Source organism: Temnothorax americanus, unplaced genomic scaffold, assembly GCF_048541705.1.
Source record: "Temnothorax americanus isolate GAGA-0224 unplaced genomic scaffold, ASM4854170v1 Scaffold22, whole genome shotgun sequence".
NCBI lineage: Eukaryota > Metazoa > Arthropoda > Insecta > Hymenoptera > Formicidae > Temnothorax > Temnothorax americanus.
This window is the reverse complement of record NW_027509360.1, coordinates 3,588,259-3,614,767: the sequence shown is the minus strand read 5'-3', so window position 1 is coordinate 3,614,767 and position 26,509 is coordinate 3,588,259. Positions and strand designations below refer to the sequence as shown.

The window sequence follows — 26,509 nt, the reverse complement described above, 5'->3', positions numbered from 1 at the left end:
AGTGCAATGAGCTGGTACGGAACTGCGGTTTTGCGATGCTAACACTGACACTCTAAATATATATAGATTTATAAGAGAGGGATTTATCGGAATCGGGATTTTTGTGACGAGGATCGACGTTCATACGTGCTTCTACCAGGAGATTGCATTCACGGGAGCGGGACCACGGAAGGAATCAGGAGAGAAACCGGATTGTCGTTGTGTGCGCCCGTGTACGTGTGTCGAGAAGTAGTGTAACAGAGGCGTAACAAATAGGTGCTGTGGGATATGATGGAAATTACATAGCCTTTCGTGTATAGGAGAACATCGTGGGCATGGTGGCAGTCGGGACTGGGGACTCAAATCGGGAAAGCTAATTGGTTGGTTGTGTCTCTCACCTGCGACCTCGCTCGTTCTTCAAAGTGCCGCCGTACTTGTTTCGCGTCCCGATCAGGTCAATTATCTCAGGGATACAACTGGCGAATATGGCCTACACCACGTAATAGAACAGAACATAACACTCGCATCAATACACTTGCGTGATAGGGCTGGCAATAGTTTGCTTTTGCTTTTTGTTTTGCTCTTTTTACATGTATTTCGTTCGGTTGGTCGGTTGATCGGTCGGTAGGTCGGTCGGTCGATTTTAATTTTTCCGACGTCGTGTCGCGATGTCGGGGTGGCTAGTAATCGTTATACGCTGGTTGCACAGTACGTCTTTTCCATTAATCGATGGGAAGGCGAGGGAACGAGGATATTTGTATTTATGAATAAAATCAGATTTTAGCTCGATTAGCGCGGCTGCTGATAGAGACACGATTATCAGTGCTGTACCGCTAAGTCTTCGATAATTAGTGATGTGTTGGAAACAAAAACACGTTCTCCAGATAAAAGGGCAGGGCACAGATAGACTACCTATACTTGTAAGTCCTAATACACACCTGACACCTACACCTAAGCCTAACAAATACTACACGTGCCGACACGTCTGCTTAATCCTCTGATAGATCTGTTCAGGTCCACGTTCTTTCATAATGTAATTTCGCGCGCTCAATATATTATAATCGCACTATCCTTCTTGAGGATTTTTGTATATCTGACTTTTTCCGTTTCTTAAATGTACTTATTGTACATAAAAACATATATGTACATTCATTAGTATATTTTCTTGAAAGAAATCAAGGGTCACTTATATTGCGATTATTAACCAAACAGATATCATTTAGAAACAATTTAGTTAAGAAATTAATCCCGGTATGACAATTTTGTAAAAAGCAAATTTTTGGATATTCATCTGAAATATAAATAAATAAATATTAACATAAAATTAATATATAACGAAAAATCTATAAGCATTTAGCAAATCTGTTTTTTTTCCCCAAATAAATCCTTTAAATATAAAAATTTTTACTTTACAACGTTTAATTATAAAGAATAATATTGAAAGCTTTATATTTATACGATTATATAAAATCTATATATATTAATAATATGAAACAAAAAATTGTGACCGGTATTCAAAATCAAAATCGCTTTGATTATGAATTATTTTAATTGTCAACCTAAATAAATCAGTTGTATATAATTATATTCAGTCATAAATGATTAAATTAAAACCACCGCTGCAAATGTGTATGACTATTTTCCGAGTTTGCAGTATATCTCCTTCGCAACGGAATAAAGTGCCGAACTCTTATTAAAAATTTAGTTAGCGAGCAGTGTTAGCGTCTGGTTGATGTTAATCACTCATTCACAGTAACTCACGATACAATCGACACAAGACATAATAAACGCAAGATTATTACATGTATATATATTTTTTTTTTCTTCAAAATCTCGAATAAAATATATGTACATCATTTAATCACGTTTAATCACGATTAATAATGGATCAATGAAGCTATGCTACAGCACACAAATCAATGTCGATCTCTTTCTTCCTCCTCTCAAAATGAACATATGCGACACTCGCTGTTCGCGTAAATATATTGGATATGTACTTAAAGCTGTCCCTTTTGAGCGTACCCTGGAATACTGAAAATCTATAGAGTGACGTCTATCATCGATAGACTATCCAAAATTAAACATAACATGTCACGCTATATATGCGCCAAATCTTTTTTCATTTTATTACCTTCTAAACTCGCATTACTGCCAAATGGTAACAGTAACGGCAATGCTGTTTGTTAGAAGTAAAAGTCAATCGACAATCTGCCGAACGATGGAAATCTAATCGCGAGAAGCGGTGCGTCTGCGGCAACGAAATCTGTGAGCGCGTAATTGCGTTACAATCATCATCATTGCGAACTTACAAACTATATAGAAACGGCTGAGGCTGAGCGGTTCTTGCCGAGAAGATGCGATCTCGCGGCGGTGTTCCTCGAGGCATGAGCCAGTGTCAACCTATGTGTGCTGTATATGTGTATATTGTGCTACTCTCATCTCGCAATTTGTGGCGACACACGTATAGCCACGTAGCGCGTTAGAAGGCTAATTTGCGACTGAGGCTGACCGAGAAATGGATAGGCGAGTGCATATCCCTTTCGTCGATCGCCGCGCATCAACGTAAGTACATCGTATAATGCGTGTATAACACGCAGAACGTTCATGATCGCGCGTACGTATCTCCACCCCTCCCACCCCCCCGGCTGTCTCGGTATGCGCCTGCACATGTCGCGAATATATGTTACCCGCGTGTCACATGGAATGATGTGAGGTATGCCCGATGTTACCTTACCCCAAGCTAGACTACCTGTATGTCTGCAACAGTGGGATCGTGAGTCGGCGCTTCACGGCGAACGACGGAGAAGACGAGACCGTGGATCCGATCAATTTTTCATTCGCGTCTCTCGGTCAAAAGGTCATAGACGCGCCATTCCACTGCACGTCGGCTCGATATTTTTACCTGTGCCGGCGACACAATAAAATCCGTTAACTCGGATAAGGTGCGGCATAATTGAGTCCACACGTACGTACGCTATCGTATATCACTCATATATCGTATCGCTCTTGTAAGCGAGTCGAACCGAATTGAAAGATACTGAATTTACGAAGTAAGTTACATTACGGCGACAGGAATTGGTACTTGGAACACATTTTCAAATTCCTTCATATTTTCTATTATTGTTAACATATTAACATTATAGAGCGATATAATCAAATGTTGTGATAAAAATTGTTCGGATTTCGTAGGATTATCTATTTTAATTCAATTTTCGAGAAGATACATGATCAAATATTTCAATTAATTTTAAGTAGTATTGTCAGGTTATAAATGTACAAATCATCTTCGCCGGGTTACGTCGCTCTGCGCCGCAAGTGAATACTGCAGCGTCGTGTGTCGCAGTTAGACGTGCACAATTTCTACTGACAGAACCCCTAAAAAGAGCGGCCGTATGTGCCTACGTCTGCACCTGCTACTGCGCTATTTTAAAGGCCAAAAACCGTGTATATATTCGTGTGTGTCAAGGCAAGAGGGAATCTCGCGACTGAACCGGAGACGACCGCTCTCCTCGCTCGCGCATCGAACGAGAGAGGGTTGCTCTCCTTCTCTAAAGGTCATTCCGTACTGGGGGGAGTCGATCGCCTTTCGACAATCTACAGACTAGTATCAGAACACTATCGCATGCCACCAAGAAACTCAATGTGGAAGAGAAAGTGGAATAGATAAATGTATTATATATATATATATATATATATATATATATATATATAGATGGGTAAATAGATAGACAGATAGGCAGAGAGAAGAAGAACGAGAGAGAAAGTAACAGAAGGAGAAAGAAAAGAAAAGGGAGGCCACGATTTGCTGGCACTTCCTCCTGAGAAAAGAATTTAGCCGTGATTGAATTTCCTTTGCTCACATAGAAAAAGTAATATTGCTTCGTCTTGACATAATGTCGCGCTGACGATTCGTTTTGAAGATATCAAATATAGTCTTAAAGGTATGTCGAGGAACATCAGCATCCTCCGCAACTCGCTGCTTCACGGCTGCTTCTATATTTTAATCATTCGGCATTTGTGATAATATGTTGGGAGATCTGTGACATATATTCAATGATACGTGACGCTGCATAAAAACCGTCCGTTATATCCCTTGAGGGATGACTCGCCCTAGATAGCGTAAACGAATGTTTTGCTCGTTTATCAAGCAAGTGCTATTTTGTGCAACTAACAGAAGAGCATGTTTTGTTGAAAGACGTCAATATAAATTTTACTGGATAAAAATCAAAAGGCAGCAGTATATATAATCGCGTCGCTAAAAATAAAATATCTTGAGAAATTCACTGCGTGAATTTTTATAAATGGAAAAACCACTATTTAAACGAAAGGTTGTCTTTTATTCCGCGATTTAATTACTAATACAATGCATACAGAACATTAAACAAAGGATATATGGGTTTCGATTACCTCTTAATGATGCACGTATGTACAATATACTAATACTAATTGCTTGACAGACAAGAACCTACATTAACATGTAACTCGAGCGTCTTACGATCGGCTAGTTCTCATATATCGATAAAATCAACATCACCCACGCGTGCAAGAAACAATGACGTTATATTTGACGTTCAGCATCGATATTGCTCGCATAATGCAGTATACGTGTAATGGGGAAATAAATAAAATGGCGCGACCGTGTTGACGTGCGTTCGCTAGCTAATCTCTACACGGTAACTAGATTACCGATGAAGTACATTATGCATTATACGCGATGTAAGTCAACTCTCCATACTTAAGTCCAACCGCACTACTATTGTGATATTTTTTTAATTAGTAAATAATTAAATACGATTAAATCGTGCGTGTAAAATCATGTTATATTATTATAATTATTGAAATGCTGTGTAATGTTTGTTTTCAATTACCTCATGACGGACTGTTACTTGACTAGCTGGGTCCGCGAAAGGACCACCTTAACGAATTAACAAAAATGATATTTAAGAACTACTTTTCGTGACCGTGCGATAAGGCAATATATATTACAATGTATATAGATATGTGTATATAAATAGATAAAGAGAGAAAGAAAGAGAGATGCAACAATTAATATATTTGTCTCATCTACTAACGTGTGTGGTGTATGTATAATAATAAAAACTCGTGTATTTCTTTTTTCACAAAAAAGTCCAAGCATATACCAGTACGTGTTACCAAGATATCTGCTAACTGGTAAAAAGTGGGTAAGAAAAGCGGTGAGAATAGGGCGTGTTAAAGAAACGATGAGACAAGAGGTGATTAAAAAGAGGAGAAGATTGTGGCTCGAGAAATCCGGAATTTTTCTCTAACAGTCACGGATCAACGATAATAATGTGGGCCGAGAGGATTGGGGGAGAGGGGAAGGGACATATTTACTAATTGGAGAGTAAGTTCGTCGCAGATAGCGAGAGTGGTCCCGCTTGCTTGAATGTATATTATACAAACCCGGGGAAACAATATAAAATTTCTTTTAGTTTCTCGAGGAAAAATCAAACCACGCGCGTAACGTTCGACCTTACCTCTCTATCTTCACGCGAGAAAAACAATATTACAATCGGAGAACTGGGTCGCGCGCACCAACGATAGCGCAATCATTAAGATATACGGATTTCGTTACGCTATATACCATGTTTATCCAGCTTCTCTCATCTGTCTTTTCTTGTTGCGCCGAACTTTACCGCTGATACGACGATAAAACAGGCGAAAACACGCGGAGAACGCGTTGACCGTTCGTGATAGAGATTTGTCTTGCGATTCGTCCAGCCCCCGTCCTCTCTCCTAATTAAAGTGCCTCTCTAATTGCGAGTCGCAGCGATGTTATGATACAGTGATGCCGAAAGCACGGGGAAAATCATGATGAACGCCGGCGTCGGCATGACGAGACCACCCGCTATCCAGGGGCGATTTCGCTACATCTCGTATCTATATATGACTACTGTGAGGGGGGACAACACGAGGGCTAAATTTCAAAGGGATTGTTTCATGGCTGGCTTCGACGTAGGTGGATTTCTGGGGTACCTGCGTCCACGCTCGCGGCTGTACTGGCCACCGTACTTGCAGCGATTCGCGGCGAGCTCCGTGATCTCTGGGATCCAGCTGGCGAACACCGCCTACACACCCACAATCATCCGTTGCCGTCAGAACAGACCCCTAACCTGAATCTTTTTGTATTTGTATTCTTTTTTTGTTTTCTTTCTTTCTCTGTTTGCTCGTGTTCCAGTTTCGCTAAGTCCTGATCGTTTATTGTCAAGCGGTAGAGTGTCATAAATCGCAAGAGTGAAGATGATAGGTATACGATCAACCGATTAAAATACGTTTAGAATCATAGTACGATGCTCTTTTAAAGTTAATATATATTTCGCGTGATTGAATTAAATTGTGTAAACTATTTTAATAGCGGTAGTATAGCTAAAAGTGTATAGCTAAAAAAAATGTATTAAATACTTTTTTTCACGTTAATCACTGAATTCGTTAAAAAAAAAGTATACAATTATATTTTTATGGATACAACAGAAATATTTTATACTAAAATTCTTCAGTTTATAAAATGTTGAGATAACAGTATATTCTAGTCGAATTGCAAATTCTAAAAATAGAAAATTATAACGCAAAGCAGTTAAACTTTGGAAACAAGAAATATAGAAACTTTTGAAAAGGTAGATCTTCACTCATGGTTTTCAGTTGTTTCGAAATAATCCAAAACGCTTTCCAGCAATTATCAACTGACAAAATGCGTTCTGGACTTTTTGAAACAAGCCCTTATTTGTAACTTCTATATCGCTGCACTATATTAAAAAAAACATACGAGATTTTTTATTCTACAACAATATACAATAATCACTTCTTCATTCGAATTTTTAATGGATGAGATTGAGATTCGATTTTGCCGAACACAAAATACGGAATATATTTCAAAATCTTTCACCTATTATGATAATACGTCGAAAATATGATAAACAACGATACGGAGCATATATATAACAATAAAATAAATTTATTCTAATTTACATATCCTTCCATTTTCCGATATGCATTACAACTTGCTCAAATTTCCTTAGTCCTCAACTGTTGCTGCATTCAAAGCTGCTCATTCAAGCGAATAGGATAAAAATTCGAATTATTTATAAACTAACTGACAATGAGCCTAAATTACTTATGCGAAAAATTGATAAATTAATAGCATCGAATATAATCGTGCCAATGTGCTAACACGCCCATGAGACTTTGTTAAATCATATTAACTGATGAAATTACATGTTAGCACGACGTAAATTGTGCGCATTATTAGATTAGCGATGCGCAGCCATCGCATCGTAGAGACTTCAAGTATCTCGTAGCGCGAAGAATAACAATTCGTTTCTGTAATCTTACGAATTGATGCGAGTCAAGTCAATCGTTCCATGAAACACAGTGCCGTTAGTTCCCCGTTTTATAAAAAACATGCATCATGATTCTTGAATTAGCCACTCATCAAGTGGTTAAGTAATGTTAATTAACTTCGATCATTCCGCTTATCTCCTATTACGAGGAGCAGAAAAACAAATGCTGTCATCTTGTGCAAAGTGTAAAAATAAATTTAACAGCATGCAAACACTATTGTAGCATATGATGCCGGCAATTTCGACCAATCAGCACCATTCCAAACATGGTGTCACCTATACTTTTGAAATGGGTGCCAAAGAACACTGCTTTGGAAACTAAAAAATTCTACTAATTTTCCTCTAATTTCCTTGTTCTTTAGGAGAATCGGGAAGATAAATAAAAATTGGGATTTCTAAAGTGTATTTCGCGATTGGTTACGTTTTGTAATAATATAATCAAGTGTATATATGTATCTTTCATGTAAAACGGATGATCAAATCATGCAAGACAATTTACGCATAATTAAACTAATAAAATTATATCTTCAATATTTTTTGAACCATATATATATATATATATATATATTACCAAATATTACCGAATCTGTTGCAATCATTTTACATGATTTGATTTCAAGAATTATGTATTCAGTAATAACTCGAATATTTAGATGTATCAAAAGTTGCATTGATATTTCGTCCTAATTAATGTGGTGCAATATACCTAATAAGTAATATTGTATTCCTGCGTATGTTTATATAAAGGTAGCAGACTAAAGTGGCAAATCATGTGATTTGTTAAAAAAGTGTGCTTTTGATAAACAATAGTTAATGTAACGGCGAAGAAACTTGATGGAGTTAGAAAAAAAATTTAGAAAGTGCTACTATTCAGTTAAAATAATCAGATATGAAATAATATGAGATTTTTCAAATTATTTGTTTGACATTGATTATTTTAAAGACATTCGCAAATGTTATCACTCTTGAGATTAAATTCCACAAACACGATACGAAATCCATCAAGTCATTTTCGCATTATTTTGTGAGCCATATGTATATAATATCATCTTGTATATTATATGTACCTATATTAATATTATAAAAAACACGGATGCTTGTTGCTTCGTGCCATAGAAATAGAACGATAATCAATATATGTATAATGAAAAAGACCACTTCTTTGATAGTGCAAAGTACATGCATACGACAAGCTTACTAAGTATAGCTGCTTCTCTCGTCATTTTGGGCTTACACACGCAGTCTTCACTCTCATAGTCATTTTTTTTTATTGACTTGGCATCACACGGTGAAAGGTCATTGCACTTGTTAGAACGTCAAATCATCATTAATAAAAATTAATTATTTAAATAATTTTAACGTCTAAAGATTCGTCAATTTGTTTCAAAAACTAGTATAAAAAATAATTAATAACTTAAATGGAAATTAAAATGTGTACAATTATATCCTACTATACCTTTTGTAAACATGTATGTTATTTAAATTTAAAACTATCGAAAATTAAAATGCTGTGACACAGAGCAAAAATTAGCTCATGGAAATATTCCTTAATAAATATACTCTATGCAAATTAAATTTCAAAAATATATAAAACAGGAGAATGTGACTCAAGGTAATGACGGTACTTTTGTTAGTGCTTACGCGCATACCAATTTAAGTCACAGCTGTGCTTTATCGGTTTTAATTCGAGAAGCTACTTGGACTGATACCAAAAAATGAAATCTACTTTTGGTCGTCGCAGATGGCTCAACATTTACCTGGTCACGGGTGACCTCCATTCAATGTTACGGTAATAATAAAATCGATTTACAATCTTACGACGATCACGTAGCCAGTACTTACTTCGAATATTTAAACTGATTCTGTAAGCAACAGCTTTGATATATTTCTTCGATATAGCATTAATAATTCCAAGATATTTAATTCAATTAGTATAAATATTTCATACAATTTTAAATTAGAAAATATATAGTATTCTCAAGAATGTAGAAAAAGTAACTGCACAGTTTATCGTATTTACATAAATATTAAGTTTCTGATTTTTTAATATCAACAAATTTTAAAATCGCGCCACTCAAATATACGTTATCACCATCCGTTCTCTTTTACTCTGTAAAAAATGATAAAAAATAAATAAAAAATGCACATTTATAAATCGCAAATCATACATTTTAATTACGCTTTTCACCGCGCAAAAATATACCCCGCTGATTCAATGCTCGTTATACACAAGCAAATATGCAGTAGCCGCGCGAATATCGAGATTTTTTATTCCAAACGCTTCCACCGCTTATCGGTGAAACACCGCGCGCCCATGTCGATCGTGAAATTCTTTCCTCCTCGTTTTATTCGACCTTTCACCGTGGATGGAGAGCCGTTTGATTCATTGAGAAACGAAAGGGAACGCCAATGACGCTTATACGCGCGCGGTCGTCAACTCTATACTTCCAACTGCTGTAAATTTTCATGCATTCATCATGGGATCCTGAGTTCTTGACGTTCTGCATTAATGTAGAACGATGACGGAACGATGATGAACGTTATCACGATGGCAAACGTGTATGCGAGTGCATCGCGTGCAAATTGCGCATCGTGTGTGTGTGTGTGTGTGTGAGTGTGGGTCTGCGTGGGTGATTTATGTATTTTGCGTGTGTACGTTCGTTAATTCTTACGAGTATAAGTATAAGTATATACATAGACATACTGGAAAAGGAAAAATAAAATTAATAGAACAAGAGACAGAGGGTTTTGTATAACGTAAATTTGATAGTAATACCTCTTTCCATGCTCCCGCTTGAACTCGCCGCTGTACTTGGACCTACTGCCTACGAGCTCTATTATCTCGGGTATGCTACTAGCAAAAATTGCCTGCAAATAGAAATCATAACTGGAAAACACTATGCGACTACGGATCGTTGAGAAAACAAACTGGGTCAACTGATGTACGGTTGCGTCTAGCAGCAGTGCTTTCGCGCCGTATTATGGCGTAAGTTAAGTGCGTGTTTCGCGTCGGGATGATGGAAAAAAAAAGCGGAAACAGAGTAGAAATGCGACTGACGAAACAACAATTTATGTTCTTACGTTTCGTGTTCGAAAAATGTGCTTGAAAAACGTGTGCTTAAAAAAAGTGACGAAAATTGCGATACTTTTAAGTATATCAATATCATGGAACGTGTCGATGCATGAATAATAAAGCGTACAATGTGAAAAGTACCTCGCTGGTAATTATGTTAGCAAAATTTCTCACTCAAGTTTCAGTTCCTAACAGAAATACATTAATTCTGTTTTTTTTTTCTTTTGTTTTCTTACAATACCCCGTATCCGCGAAATATTAAATAAAAATGTTAGAACATCTTTTTATACGTAAGCAATTGCGCATAAAATATATATTCTGCAAAACCGTTAATTCTACACAAAAGCATCAATTTAAATTATAATTCAGATAATAATTATGATGTACAATGGAACACAGATTCGTAGAAAAATCATTTGTAATTTTTAATATGATTTGGTATTATATTCTGATGTTAATGATTTAAGTTTAATTCAGTTATTATAAACAACCAACACGTATTAAATCAATATCGATAAATAATTATTTTATGCTGCATTTCAACACATAAAAATAGCATAAAATAAACTAAGCATAAAATCGATTTTAAAAGTCCAATGATTTTATTGAAATATTTTCTCTATCACAATTATTCTATTTTCTGCCAAAAAAGAGATTTTATTACAATTATATCATGTAGATATACTTACATCACGAAGATTTTGTTGCAACCGCGTATAGAATTATCCATTGTGTATGTTTCAAGTTCTTATTTGTAGATATATGTGCGTGTCTACAGTATAGTATAGTAATATTTAAGCGTGTGAACAGTATGATTAAAAGCAGTATAGTAAGAACAAGGTAATAAAGACAAAAAACAGCAGAAGTCTATTCGTAAACATTAAGATCAGTATTTTTAAATTTGTAGATAATAAATAAATGAATTTTCTAATTTTTACATTCAATAACTTAATAACAAAATTGTGTGACTGGTACTCTGTATTATTTGATTTATCGTTAGATTACTAATGAAGTTTATTAAAAATCGCGAATCTTTTATCAAATTTAAAAATTATTTTGTACCCTCTTTATTTCATCATATCTGATAAGATGATGATGTTTAATACCAATCTTGTAATTCAGCTGTTTACGGATAGAATAAAAATTGTATAAGATAGTAATATAACTTGTAACAATTAAAAAGCAGAAGTGTGTGAAAGATGCAAACAGTTTTTATGAACGGAAGCAGAAAGGAAATTTAACAAATCGATCTTGCTTCGTGCGCGTGTAAAATGAAGGAAGCGCTATTATGTAAATCATCTATAATGCCGGGTGCTATGAGAAAGATATGATCTATCACAAAACGATCGATAAAGTCGTGCCGTGTCGTGTCACGCCACGTAATTTGCCATTTAATATAGGCGTTGAAAGAGATCCGCGATTGTTTGCGTCGCGAGCTTGATAGATACCAGGCAACTAAAGACACTGCGATCAACGAAATCATCGTAAGAGACAGAACAGCGAGAGAGAAGTGTGTCGACACTTTGCGCTCGACATGATGTACGCTCTCAAGAAACAGCCAGGGATAAATATCCTGTAAAGTAGCATGGCGAAGCAGCGAATTGTACGACCGACGATCACTTCGCCGTACGTCAAAAGTATACGCGGCGAAGTGACGAGAAGTCGCGTACCCGAAGCTCAGAACTTCAGTGATTAGGTACTTAGCGAAAATATCACATATTCTGAAATTTAGCAAACAGTATAACACAATCCCACGAATTGTAATAAATAATGTTCGCGAATAGTTGTAGATCAGTATTTCAATAATAGATTATTCTGAAAGAGAAAGACAGAGATTATTGTACTTGAAAATAAAAATTTAACTCTCACTTGCCTTGCAAATAAGACTCTATTTGCAAAAAGGTTTGTAACCGAACGGCTGTTATAAACGGATATTTGTAATAACACTATAACATAATAACACTACAACGCAAACCGTGTGAATAAATTAATTTGATATGACCCAGCATTTATGAGCAAAATTTTGTATGGATGGATTTGAATGCGTCGCTCATTTGATACATCACTCTAGAATAAAATTATGTTGGATTAACCGTAAATTAGAATATGCATGTGCCATTTGCGACAATTCTCTATCATATGAAAACCACATTTATAAATTTTAAAACAAGGATACTCAATACGATTAGTTCAAATAACCGTATCACATAATTGTTCTCATCAAAAGGTGCTTTTTATGCTTGATAAATGGATCTCAGCAATACACAATATGAATATATTAACAATACACACAATACATAAAAAATATTATTTAAATATATACATATATAAAAACTTTAATTTATTTTAAGGCTCACATTAAAGGTGTGTATATGTATGACTATAAAATTTAGTTCTTTTCGTTTGTAATCCTAAAAAGTATAGTCTTTTCTTTTCATCCCTTTATGCAATCGAAGACAATGCGCAACTTCATTTCTGTGTTACTTTTAGGTACTCGCGACCGGTCTCGAACTCGCAATGAACCGGGAGTCTATCGATCTTTTAAGCTTGCCTGAGTTGGTTTAATTTACGACCGCGCGTTGTCTAATTTCGGATTTATTACCGCTCGTGTCTCTCGGAATATTATACTGAGTTCGGTTAAAAGGGTTCCTCGCCCGTCGCGGGACACAGAGACAAGGTATCACACTTTCAAATGAGTGCCAAAGCGTTTTGAAAGCGTTCCAAAAGAACCTTCCCCTTTAAATGTGTTACAAGGACATGATTTTTCACTCCCAGCTGACTAATCAACAGACCAACGATTCGGTTACAAACCTCTCGGTGCACGAAAATATAATGGACAGGACATACCACATATTCTCCAACACACTCGATATATTTCTAATAATGGATAATAAATGTACAAAATATTAATTTTTATATCCGAATATAAAATTAATAAAATGCGTAGTAAACAGAAACTTATATAAATGTAATATAGATTAATGGATTCATTGAGGAATTTAATGAAATAGACATGAATAAAAAATGTAAGTAAATTCGATTATATCTGAAATAATAATGACGCATAACTTCATTCAAAGTTACATAATTAATAAATACAAGCTATAATATTTAAGTGTTTTATAAAATTACTTTGTGAATTAATAAAATAAAAGATAATCTTTTTAATTTAATTTATTTAAAATTTTTATAAATAAAAAATGTGTAAGTTTGTCGGATTGAGAATTAAGCCTTACATGAGAGAGAGAGAGAGAGAGAGAATTATTTATTCGTATAAATAATTTAAGATATTTGATGGGAAAAGAACATAAATTTTGTTCCGTTTGTATTCTGTAAAGACGATTCGACTCAATTTTTTCATTATCGCTAATCTGCCAATTCGAGGGAAAGTTCTGAAGAGTAAATCGTGCGGATACTCCATCTCGAGAAGTTCCATCTCTGTTCTCTAACAAAGTTTACAACGCGCCATTTAAAATCGATAGAAAGACAAAGTGGCATCTCCTGTCCTATAATACAATAAAACTATATTACTTGTGTGTGCAGCTATCGCTCTTTATCGATTGTGGGAGCGAAAACGAAGTGAACGTAATATCGAGTAATATCGAAACGGATAAACATTGCTTTGATTAAGTCTCGCGTTCACCCTTGATATCTCATCGTAATTAGAATTTACTACTGAGAGTACCATACGGCCGACAATTCCAAAAAAAAAAAAAAAATAAAGTTCAAGCGGTCAGAATAATATCTTCCGTCGTAATGTGAGCAGCGTATCAGCGTCGCAGAAAATACACATACAGACAGAATGTGGACAGTTAAAGATCAAGCGCGTACAGACACCAATACTTTGTCGAAGCCACTGGGCCTCGTGCTCTTCGAGAGAGATACGATAAGGTTGATATAAAAAGACTTATATGATAGTAATGAGTACCTCGAATCTTTGACCGTGGAGCAAAAACAAGTTAATCGTGTTTCTCGTGTTACTTCTGTGAATTTTTTTTGTTATCTTAAACTTTTCATTCTTTTCAAATCAGATACTCATCTAACCAAATATTGTCATGTTACGTCATAAAATATAAATTAATCTCGAAATTTTTACTCTATTTCTTTTTTAATGGGTAAAAATAACTTTTTTAAATTTCAATTATAAAATAATTACGAAACTGGGTTTATTCAATTTTTACATTACACACAAACATAAAAAATTAAGCATTAAAATATTTATGAGGCTTTTCAGTAACTTTTCTCTTAAGAGCTCTTGTAAATTGTTCGTGAGTTTTATCCGTGCACTTCAATAGTATAAAACGGGTTTTCCGATAAAATTCCATAGTTTCAAGTTTCGAGGCTTCTCATGTAATAAAAGTTATCTCAATACTCGCTAACATTGTGAAAAAATAAGTTCGTAGCATTATACCGCAGCATTCGCATGACAAGCCGAATCGATCGTACCCGAGTAATCGATTCGCCGCATTATTAGCTACAAATGACTTTTAGATCGAAGAGAAAAGATAGACAGTGGCTGTAGCAAAACTCGTAGAACCAATTTAAGCCGTAAGGTAGAGAGAAAGATAGATAGAGATAGAGAAAAAAAAAGAGAGAGAGAGAAAGAGAAAATAAGTAGTATATGCTTTCAATAACTACGATGTGTCGTACAAATACGCATGGCCGCAATTATTTCTTTCATCATCTCACGTAACACACCGGAATCGGGCGAGGTTCGAGCGTTCGCAAATATAGCAAATTAATCTGATGCGAAACACGATTCGATGTAAGCGAAATGTTTTGACTAAATGCTAAATGCCTCAGCTGCGTTTTTGGAAATTGTGTCTATTTATTAATCGTTCATCTTGATTAAAATCTTGTTAAAAGTGGTAACAAAAATTAAAATTTTTGCGTCAAAAACTTGAATAACATTGGAAGAAATTATTGCTCTAATCTAAAGAAATGAATAATCTATCTTATATCGGCTATTACGTCTTTTGTAGTCGTCAAGTCGTTAAAATAGATCGTGTTCATAAAATCGCTCGATTATAACGTGTAGATAGAAATGTTTTAAATAATTCTACATATACAAAATTTTATTATTTGAAAACGCTCTCTATGCATTCTGATAATCTATTATTATTATTACTATTTTATTAGAAGCCTTATCTTTTAATTATAAAATATAAATGTGTAAAAATCTCTCACACACTTGCTAACGAAATCCATCGTGATTTCTATATATTGAGATTCCGCTCTTAATAATTCTATGCTCATTAATAATGCAGTGCTTCAAAAAGTTTTTCCTCGAGAAAATTTAAATCAGATTACGGAAGCACAAATGGAATTATATTTAATGTTGGAGATAAAAGAATTTTCTGTGGTGCTTTAAACCCTGATTGTGTGCAAGTTGCCAGAAAAAAAGGTATTGACCGTTAAATGTAATCTTTTTGTTTTGATAGAAATAATTTATCCTAACACATTTTGGAAGTTCCAATAAAAATGTGATATAATGGATATTGAGGCATAAGGCTGAGGTACCCGATATCTTTGTCTTCTCGTCTCTACTGTCATAGCTAACATTTCAAATCAAACTTGTCCAAGTTATCACGAACTTCATATGATATAATAGGAATTTTTTCTGCGTTTTCAATGTACATACACATATATAAGTTACAGGAAATAGGGAACACGTTTTAAATAAATTTTGAGCGATATTCAAGAAAAGGAGTGAAACTCTTGAGTTAAATTAGTCTCTTTACGTTCGTCGTCATACCGCTATAAAGGCTTAATTCGCAGTTTCTTTTAACTGTAATTTTTCAATCTCTATAATATATTGATGAAGTGTGTCTAATTGAATAACCGCCAATTGCAAACTAAGGAGCAAAATATATTATATAATTACATATCATATTTGCTTTACTCGAAAACATACAAAGTAATTAAAATGCAATTATCCAATTAGGACATATCACATTAGCGAATTGTTTTGTAAAAAGTAAAAAGAACTCATTCCACGTGTAACGACTTAAGCCCTTATGCGCGAGCAAATCAATTCTGTATCAGAATTTAATGTACGTCAAACAACCGTACTTTCAGGATATGCTCTTCAGCTCGACAATCAATTAATATTATCTATTAATATTCTACGGTGAGCTGCGGACAACAAACATTAGCTTGGATTTTCGTCGGACGTTTGAACGGCGATGCTTGCGTTTTGGAGGAAAAAAATGCGATGTACGTCTTCAAAGAATTTCAAGAACAGGCTGTTATTCCCGACCAAGTCGACCTTGTATGTGCGCAAAGTTCACATAAATCGATAAGCCGCACACAAACATACGCATAATAAGTACGCATGAAAGGCATGCTCGCGGCAATGCGCGCATCGACGTTCAAACGAATCGATCGATTCGGTATAACGAGCGGCACCGTTCTCCACCGTTGATTTCTGCCCCAAAAAGCCATTTTCGCGTGACATCGACGGAAATTTTATTTCAATAGTGCTACAACTACGTTTCCCTTTGTCTCGAGTTGCGAAGCCAGAAAGTTCAAGAAGTGGGGTAAATTCGCGATAAAAGTTCCAAATATGTATGTCTATTCAGAAAACATACTTATCGTTCAAGCTTTATCTCTTGGATTACATGAACCAGTAAAGTTACATTAATGTTTACTGCAACCAAGTCTGCGTATAGACCGTCGACAAGAAAAATACTTTCAAAATGTTTTCAAGGCGTAAAAATTTGGCTAATCTAAAAACGTCACGATTGTATCAACGATCGAAAGCAAAGGAGTTTTCTGGAGAGCTCACGTATCTTTTATATTTCTAATAACTTTCAATGCCGAACTTAAGATATCGCAAGATACGAAATTTAAGTGTCGTAATGAAAAATTTCGCAACACATTATAAACAATTTCCTACTGAATACCACCGTGAATTGTTTCCCGGTGCTAGCGCGATGCAGAAGGATCAACGGCCGGAGAACACCGTACACTCGAAAGTATTCACCGTCTCGCGACTCGGGGGACACGTAAATTTGAGGCCGCTCGTCTCGCCGATCGTTCCGCTCTGATATACGAGCCTTGGCAAAACTAACCGGAGCTCCAGACGAAACGAGCTATGCGAAACGCCAAGTAGCAAGCGGACTGCTCTGCGGCGATACTTCGAGATTTCTCGGGATAAGAGATGAAGATATGCGCGATCGCGGCGAAGACTTGGCGGAAAGACAAGTCAAGCAAAAAAGCTCTTCGGATGCACACGAAATCGATAAGAAAAAAAAAGGAATACCCCGGACCGATATGACAAAAGAGTTTCGTATGTATATAGTTTAACAAGTTTTCGACTTTATCATAAAAAAAAAGAAATCCATAAAAAAACGCAGTAACGCATTTTTACGAGAACAAAGATTCATTTATTTACACACTTTATGTAAAATTATACTATATTCTGCATTTCTTAAATTATAACCACAGTGGCAGAGAGTTTAATGCACTCCTATGCATATATCCACGAAGTGGTTTCGTTCTGCCATAAAAATGCAACTGCGATTATCTATGGGGCAACCGAATTAAGATTAAAAAAAATAATTCACCGACAGTGTAAAAAATGGAAACGCGTTTTTGAGAATCACCCCACTCGAAGGGCATATTATACGCGGTATAGAAGGCTCTTTAACCGACGTACGTAAACGTTAATGTGACTCGATTTTGTTTGAGAAGAATACACAGGAATAACTTACCAAACCGACGAGTAGAAAAAATACTAGGAATGTGCGGCCGAGGACCGTCTGGCAGTAAACGTCGCCATATCCTACCGTGGACATCGTCACGATCAGAAAGTACACACAGGTCCAGTATGAAAGCTGTTGTGGGTTCGTGAACTCGAAAGGATCCCCTGAGTTTTCAAGCTGCGGGCACAATGTTATTACGTTTAGGATCGTCCTCGCGTGATGTCAAGAGTGAAATTGCGGTTTATATTTGGTATAGGGTTATAACCATAAGCTTTTACTACTGCGCAATGGTATAAACGCGGAATGTTCAAGAAACGAAGCTCTCGGATTTCTGGGCATATGGCGTCATGGGAAATGTGAGAGAAAGTTGTGAGACAAAATACATATCATCGAGTAGTATAATGTAAGATTATATTCTTCTAATTGAGAATATTCAAATCATAGAAATTATAAGAGGCAAGACGTTAAATATTAAGATAATAGCCTTATTGTTATTTTATTATAATTTTTATTATAATTATTATATATATATTTATATATATTATCAAACCCAAAATAACCGGCTCAATATATTTGTAGTAAAATACTTTTTAAACACAAAAAGGATAAGACTCACCAAATGAATGATGCCAGCAGCGGTTAACCATACCGAAATGAAGATGGATACGAGTTGGGCGAGACGAATAGAGCTCGATGTCTTTAGAATGTTAAGGTACTGGAGGATGTCAGGGACCGTCATCAGTCGTAGGGCTCGGAGGAACCTCAGTCCGATCCACGTCCGATCGAGATATATCGACACGAAGGACGGTGGTATCGTAAAGTAGTCCACGAACGAATACATCTCCAACATGAACCACAGCTTGTCACTGGCGGCGATAAACTGCGGGAATCGCATGAAAAACAAAAACGTATATTTAAATAAAAAATCAGCCGAATATTATATTTCACAAAAAAAAATTCCAAAAAAATTTCTGTAAAACGCAAGTCAAAATGCCTCGTAAAAAGCGTATTTATTCTCTCTCTCTCTCTCTCTCTCTCTCTCTCTCTCTCTCTCTCATAACTTTAAAATATTTCATAAATATTATAAATTTTGGTGAGATTCTTGTAAATTTTCCTTTTAAAGAAATTTATCGAAATAAAAGACAACGTCTATATTTTTTATGTGACAGAATTTTGTAGAAAACTTGCATTCTATTTAATGGTCTTAATGTCAGTCAGAAAGTTCATTGACAGACAGAACGGATGATCTTTACTTACGCGTATAAAAAAGTAGACCATAAAAAATATATTGAAAGCTAAGTCTATCTGCTGAGTAATGTTGTTGCTCCACTTCTGGCAACGCTCCACCACTTCGCTGTAACATAAAAGCACGGGATTGCGGATGTTAGGTCAGCATCTCTTATATGAACTCACGCGAAGGTCTCGGTCTTAAAAAAAGCAACGCTGAAAGGGCGATTAAAATAGCAGCGATTAAACTAGCAGCGATTATCGCCGCGCCCTTAATTAAACCGCAAGAAAAAGCTACAAAGTGCTGTTATAATAATATTACCAATACTGCGCAAGAATAAAAACAATATGCATGAATGTTTGTGATAAACTTAAAAGCCACGCATTATAACACCGCCATCGAAGTCTTGTTACTCACCTGGAGGCATCGATGAAGTATATTATAAGCGATGCTATACTGAGAATGAAAACTAACACCACCTGAAACAGACAATAAGTCGCATCATCAGAAATCTTTCCCGTCAAACATGCTTTTTAAATACATGTATCATTAAACGTATAAATAACAATTAATGCTTTCTAGTTTTTTATCGCGCAGATTTTTTAATGTTTTCCGAATAATGTAATTTTCACCATTTCAAATAATCTCTTCAAAAAATATGACATGCCTTATTTCTCGATTAGTTCGCCAAATTGATGTAAAGATATTGTGAACGCCGTAGCAAAACGTAATCAAAGTTACACTGCCAGAATAATATTCGCAAGAGGTCGCAATTTGAATGTCTCATATATTGTCAGCCTCGCGATCTTTTATCATTAAATCGTAGTATCACTTTATTTTCGATATGACACGCGCCAGTTCGTGTAACGCAAAGTCTAACCGATAACTGTCAGCAAATGTGAAGTAACGTTTACGACAAGCGCCAAAACACCCCATACTCGACACCGTGTCAAAGCATACCGGTAGTTACCAGTGAATATTATTAACGATCGCTATAACGTCAAATTACCACTATATGTAACGAAAGTTGCGCAAAATTTTCGCGCGAACAAACGCGCTAATGACTTGATTAAACCTCTCGTTAAACGACTAGTACTGATCACCATCGTCACCGAAGACAAACGGTTAATTAAATGACCGAAATAATTTGCGCAGTCAATTGCGGTGGCAATTCAATAACCCATCCACTGTTTAAGCAAAAATATTCGCGGTATCGCAAATGATGACTTATGTTATATAAAACGTAGCACATGACGTGTATCGGAAAATAATATTGCACTGAGCAATCGAAATCCGGTAAACGGTCTGCCGGCGCATTAGGAAACGCACATACACGCGTCATTCAGGTCCGGTTGTATCCCAATAACCATTCGAGAGTCTATTTCTCGTACACAAAGTATATATTTAGGTATGCATTGCACAGACAGAAAATTGCGAGCTGCGCAGCCACGCCTGTACATAATTATTGTAAACAATGGCTACGGCCAGCTCAATGATCGTATGCATGTAAGCACGCGATGCATGTGCGTCAAACACAAGATCGATGGAGCGTCCGTATACAGGATTGAATGTGCTGCGAATCCATTAACATATCGGCGATCCTTATTATAGTTATTATCCTTGCGTTAAGAAGATATCTAAATGACAGTTCTCGATGCTTGATACCTAATTCTGTTAAATTATTGAGACAAATTAAATAATCTCGGATAAAGAACGCGATATTTTGCGATGGATTAACAAATCGATCAAATAAAATATTAAATAATTTACTTACATATATACTTTGGAATATTATATTCTGGGAATTTTTCTAATATTACACAAGAAAATTTGTCGGTACTCGTGGTTCATCTTAAATGGAGAAATAACATATAATTTCGATATTATATGAGAGATGATAATACTTTTCTTACGCACGATTATCGGTACCTACATTTTATATGACAGCATATTTCATCCTTCTTATATCTCTCTTATATTTTAGATTCTTCGCTTTTCCCGAGAGAATAAAACGTTCTTATTGCCAGAAATATAAAACTTATAAAGAAGATGAAATAGTAAAAGTAAATTTCCAGATTATAAAAAACGTATTCAAATTTAATATTAAAATAAAAATGACATATCAGTTAAAATTATTTGCAAAAGTTAATGTTAAAGTTCTCTACGTTAAAAATTAATAATTTATAACACTCGTTACAATATCAAGAAGCTACCTATATAAAAGAAAAATATTAGTTTTTCAGAGAATATTTTACTTTGCGCATTCTATTAGATCAACTTATCATATAGGGCATCTTTTCAGAAGTTACTTTAAGAAAAACGATCTTCCAACGGCGTGTCAGAGTTTAGCACGTGTAATTTCCGTATCAGTCTACTTCGCAACGCTTTTATAGCATCCACGTACTTAACGCTCTTCTTGTGAATCTTCCTTTACAAATCTGTTTAAAGGTAGAGACAGGAAAAGATACGCGTCGGCGTAAACTAAGTAAACAAAGAGAAAAAGGAACACAAGGGAGAGACGACAAAACAAGAGAGAGAGACAGAAAAATAAAGCGAGAACTAGGACCTAACCAGCATTCCGCGTGATATTCCTGACGCGTCTCGGTCTCATGTGAGAGCGAAACTCTATACATAGACACCGCTCGAAAATAGACAGTAGGTGCGGTCCTCGACGGAATGATATAGAGAAGAAACAAGAGAAGTGGTCACGGAAGAAGAACGAAACAGTGACAGCGGGACGAAGAGCGATCGGTTATAATGGCGAAGAGATAATCTAATAACAGCATCAGCCAAACAAAAGCGGCGAAAGAGAAAAGAAGAAGGAGCGAAGCATCCGCGAGACAGACGAAAGGACGACGACCCCGCGAGTCGATCTCATGAATTCGCATGAGACGATACTCAAAGTCGCGAGCTCCCCCGATGCATTTCTTTTTTAACGTCGAAATTATTTTTAACCCGGCCCGTTTTCGCCGCGTCGCTCGCGGAAACCACGTGGAGAACAGGCCGGGAGGCCGAGGCTCGCGTTTCTGTGCTAGCTGGCAGGCGAGCATTAAAGTTCAGGGTTATCGCGCCTAAAGACCGTAAGAAGCCCGTACCCGCCTCTCTCTCCCTGAGAGCCAACGAACTCCCACCTCGTCATCGATTTAAGCCCTTATCAAACCTGTCGTGCTCCTAACGACCATTACAGCAAATTGACTTGATAAACGGCTGCACCACGCGAAATTACTAATAGACGGCGGCGGTGCTTCCTGGAGCAACGCGTACCCGCCCTCGCCGCGAACTGAACAATTCCCTGGATGCCGCGCTAATAACTCGTTTGATATTCTACAGGATAATGGCTAGTATCATTATTATGATAAGGATATTTCATGTAGAGATCTTTTTCTCTCCCTCCCCGAGAGACCAAATTAAGAGTTTTATCATGCACCCGAAATTACAATGAGCCAACCAATACTTGTAAAAGAAATCAATAAACCATTAACACATATCGTTTTATAATTGTATAAAAAGTAAAAAAGTATTTAAATTCTTTATATAAAAAAAAATAATTCTGTGCTCTTTTGATTTTAAATAATAGAAATATAAATGAATTTAATAAATATGAAAATTGTTTACTACAAGATTTAATTTTAAACGTTGTAAACTTTTAATAACTTCTATTCAATTTTTTCTAATACAAAATAAGCGCTATATTATTTACTAGTTTGATATACCCGTGCTTTACTACAATTAGCGAAAAATTCTATAATTCACCCCTGAATCTAGATTTGTCCCTTTAGAGGTTGATTAAGGCAAAATCCTGAATTATGTTTTTTGTATGGGTAACCGTTGTAAGCAAAAGCCAAGTCGATATCTCATCGGGTCTAAGAGATATTAAAGAGAGAATCCGTGAAAACACATTCTACCCCTTTTCATCCCGTTAAGGGTCGAATTTCTAAAAATCCCTTTTTACTGGATGCTTACATCATGGAAGGAATACACTCCCCGAATTTCATGTTTTTAGGTTTAGGGGTTTGGACTGGACGTTGATAAGTCAGTCAATCAGTCAGGACAATTGTTTTTATATAATAGATAAAATATAAATTTTTACTTTTCAATTAACATCTGGTTCTATTTTACATAAACGAAACAATTCTAGATTAAATTAACAATATACAGAAGTAAAATTGGATGATAGCGATTCAGATGGCCTTCTATGAAATTTCCGTTAAGCAGAAATCGATTCCGAATTTATTAAAGGCTTTGACTCGATACGATATCTCAGATACTCCGTGCAGGGAAACCAAGTTTACGGATCTACGATCTCAAACTTGACGAGCTCGTATAAACGGACACCGTATCGAACTCTCGGACACCGGATTTATGAGAAACTTTTATTATGTTTGAGTTTTGAGAGAGAGAGAGAGAGAGAGAGAGAGAGAGAGAGAGAGAGAGAGAGAGAGAGAGAGAGAGAGAGAGAATATCCCGCTAGGCGGAAGATCCGTGGATGGGCGATGGCGCCAAGAATGCACCGGTGTAAAAATAGAGACTGTTACAGAAAAAAAGAGAAAGAGAGAGAAAGAGGCATCTCTCGTCTTCTCTCGCATTACCGAAAAATGGAGTAAAGAACGTAGAAAAATTCAAGGCGGTTGTGGACGCGAAGTCGATGTGCCCCCAACCAAGTGGTCGCACGTAAAATGCCGCAACTTGTTGGCCGGGGAGCCCCCGCGCAGAAGAGCGCGAGTATGTGGTACACGTATGTACACGTAGCATAAATAAATAAAAAGGCGTAGCTTATGTGCCCTGCCGGCCGATCGATTTCGCCGGTTGGCTTCGTTCCAGATATTCCCTCGTCAGATTTTCGAACAATTTCACTGTTCGTCGCGCGAAACTACCTGCCTGCCGATGGCGCTTAAAACGAACGCGGGGTCATCCTCCATTAACAAGAAGCGAGGCTCTAACTCTCCGTTAACCGAGAGAAAAGTTTGACCCGACGCGCGACGAGTCAAGATTCTGGACTTGTGTATAAAAATCGTCACAAAAATCACTTTTCAGATCCGTCACGGAAATTTGTTTTCGTACGTTAGTGTCTCTTCACTGTTGCCCTCAATAGTATTGACGTCATTCGGACTTATGAAACACTAGTCGCTCGTTTTTATATATACTGCTATTTTTATCATTTCGTGGTACTTGATAATGAGCACATTTTAACAAAATATTAACTGGATTCGATTATATTTGACGTAAAAATAATCGGACATTTTCGGATAATTTCCAGATCATGTTACATTACAAAACTTAGTTTTAAATGCAATGAGATTCATGTGTAAATTTTTTATATTTCGTTTTATAATATTTTATAATATTCCATGGTACATTTGTTCTGCTAAAAATTAGCTTCAAACTTATACACTGTATAACATACAATATATTTTCTTCCTTAAACATCAATTAATTACTTCATGTACAACTCGATCAAAAGCCGACATTTAATGTTAGCAGTTATTTGAAATAATTAAAATTTGTAGTAATATTTCTATGATCAACGTTTTATAAAGATTCGTGTTCCAAAGCATTAATTCCTTTCTACAGTAAATTGATTTTTAAAATCAATTTACTGTAGCTATTAAAAGATGTATCAGCCAGACGCCTATTGTTCTCTCGTCAGGGACATGGTGACTCAAAAAGAATTGAATTCTAAGTACATAATTTCTCAAATTCTCATACAATAATAAAGTGCACGCTTTACTCTCCTCTATCGAAGGAGCGCGAGATATTCCAACGGAATAATTCAGTGTGTTCCGAATGTTGCGCCACAACTCCCCCCGAAATACGAAGGATGTCCTACCGGAAATTCATTCGACATCCGGCAGAATATGTTCTCCGCGCGGTAAGAAAGTGAAGCTCGCCGGCGGGCGCCGTGTCCAATTTCGCGGACGCCACGTCTTGCGTGCACGTACGTATGTTCCACACGTGTGTTCCACACGTCCGCAGATGCGCACGTACACGCTACAGAAGTGCACGGCCCGGGGTCTCCGGATGCATCGTTCCAGCATGCGGTACTACGGCCGGCGTGCCGTTGCTGCACTATGGAAGATCTGGGTCATTCGAAAACGGTCGCAGGGGCCGTGCCGAGGGAATTTCCCGTTTCGTTTACTCGGAAAAATCATGCGGGCGGGACGAGAGATACGGACCGTCTTCGCGGAACGTCTTTCGCAAAATTCAACGAATTTGCGAATCGGCACAAAGGAAATTCGGACGGACGAATCGTCTAATACTCCGAAAAATTCGCTGGCGGGTAAAGTGGGTCGCGCGCGAAGTAAAAATTATTACGCTGTCCGGAAAATAATAAAGTGCAGCGTATAAACGGATATAGCGAATATATCCTCTACATTAAATTGTCACGAGTGTTAAATGGTTTTACCAGTGTTTCCTCGCTAATTCTTATCGCGCTGACTTTGTAAAATTTCAAATATATTTAAAAGAAGAAATATATTACTTAAAATATTTTATTTCTTCTTTTATAAGAATATTTATCGATGACAATAGCCACTTATTACTGTATGGGTTGTACATCAAAATCATTTATTTTATGAAAATAACATCTACATTTTTTAAATAAAAACTGAATAAATAAACTTCAATTTTCGATACAAATTACATCTCGAGATAAACGATTTATTTCACTCTGTGTAATTTTTATATCTTAATTTAATAAGAGGACATTGGGGAAAAAAGATAAAACTGTGTACAATATGCGCGCAGCAATTATTATTTCGAACATGTAAATTGGATGTCGCAGTTAATTAGCGTTAATTAAGCCAATACTTGTGGATACTTATTGCCATAATAAAGACGAAGAAATTGTAGTAAGTGACTGTCAGCTACATAAACAACTTACTACGTACTGGTGACGAATATACTAATAAACAGTCCTATCGCATTTTACTCATTCTATGCAGCCGATTAAATATGGATCCCTAGGATAATATGTCGAGAATATTGTGATTCCATTACGACTGTAACAGACGCGAGGATAGATACCTTTCGAGTATCAGTGCCCGAGAATCATCAATGGCAAATAATATTTTCTGAATGTCAAAAAGATGGTTTTTATTGTTACAGCCTGGCTTGGTTAATTTTTTCCCATATGAGAATAAGATTCCTTCGTTCCGGCCGCCACCGA

At 36.3% G+C, this 26,509-nt stretch overlaps 1 protein-coding gene and 1 long non-coding RNA gene across 51 annotated transcripts in view; one reads left to right on the top strand and one right to left on the bottom strand.

Moving 5' to 3' along the window:
* Nucleotides 1-26,509, bottom strand: part of Slo (calcium-activated potassium channel slo) — a 100,290-nt gene that overhangs the window by 42,160 nt on the left and 31,621 nt on the right. For 25 of the 50 annotated variants that reach the window (XM_077407244.1, XM_077407296.1, XM_077407267.1 and 22 more), the window contains exons 2-6: nt 19,762-19,823; nt 19,374-19,470; nt 18,733-18,996; nt 18,126-18,293; nt 378-469 (exon numbers count right to left, since the gene is read on the bottom strand). In XM_077407244.1, coding sequence (XP_077263370.1) covers nt 378-469; nt 18,126-18,293; nt 18,733-18,996; nt 19,374-19,470; nt 19,762-19,823 — 683 coding nt within the window. Of the gene's footprint in view, nt 1-377; nt 470-5,976; nt 6,069-10,113; nt 10,206-18,125; nt 18,294-18,732; nt 18,997-19,373; nt 19,471-19,761; nt 19,824-26,509 lie in introns of all 50 variants that reach the window. The other 25 variants (XM_077407248.1, XM_077407294.1, XM_077407246.1 and 22 more) reach the window with 2 other exon arrangements.
* On the top strand, nt 14,749-18,827 carry LOC143898110 (uncharacterized). The gene is made up of 3 exons (XR_013257096.1): nt 14,749-17,701; nt 18,106-18,519; nt 18,696-18,827. It is a non-coding gene; the product is annotated as an uncharacterized LOC143898110 (long non-coding RNA).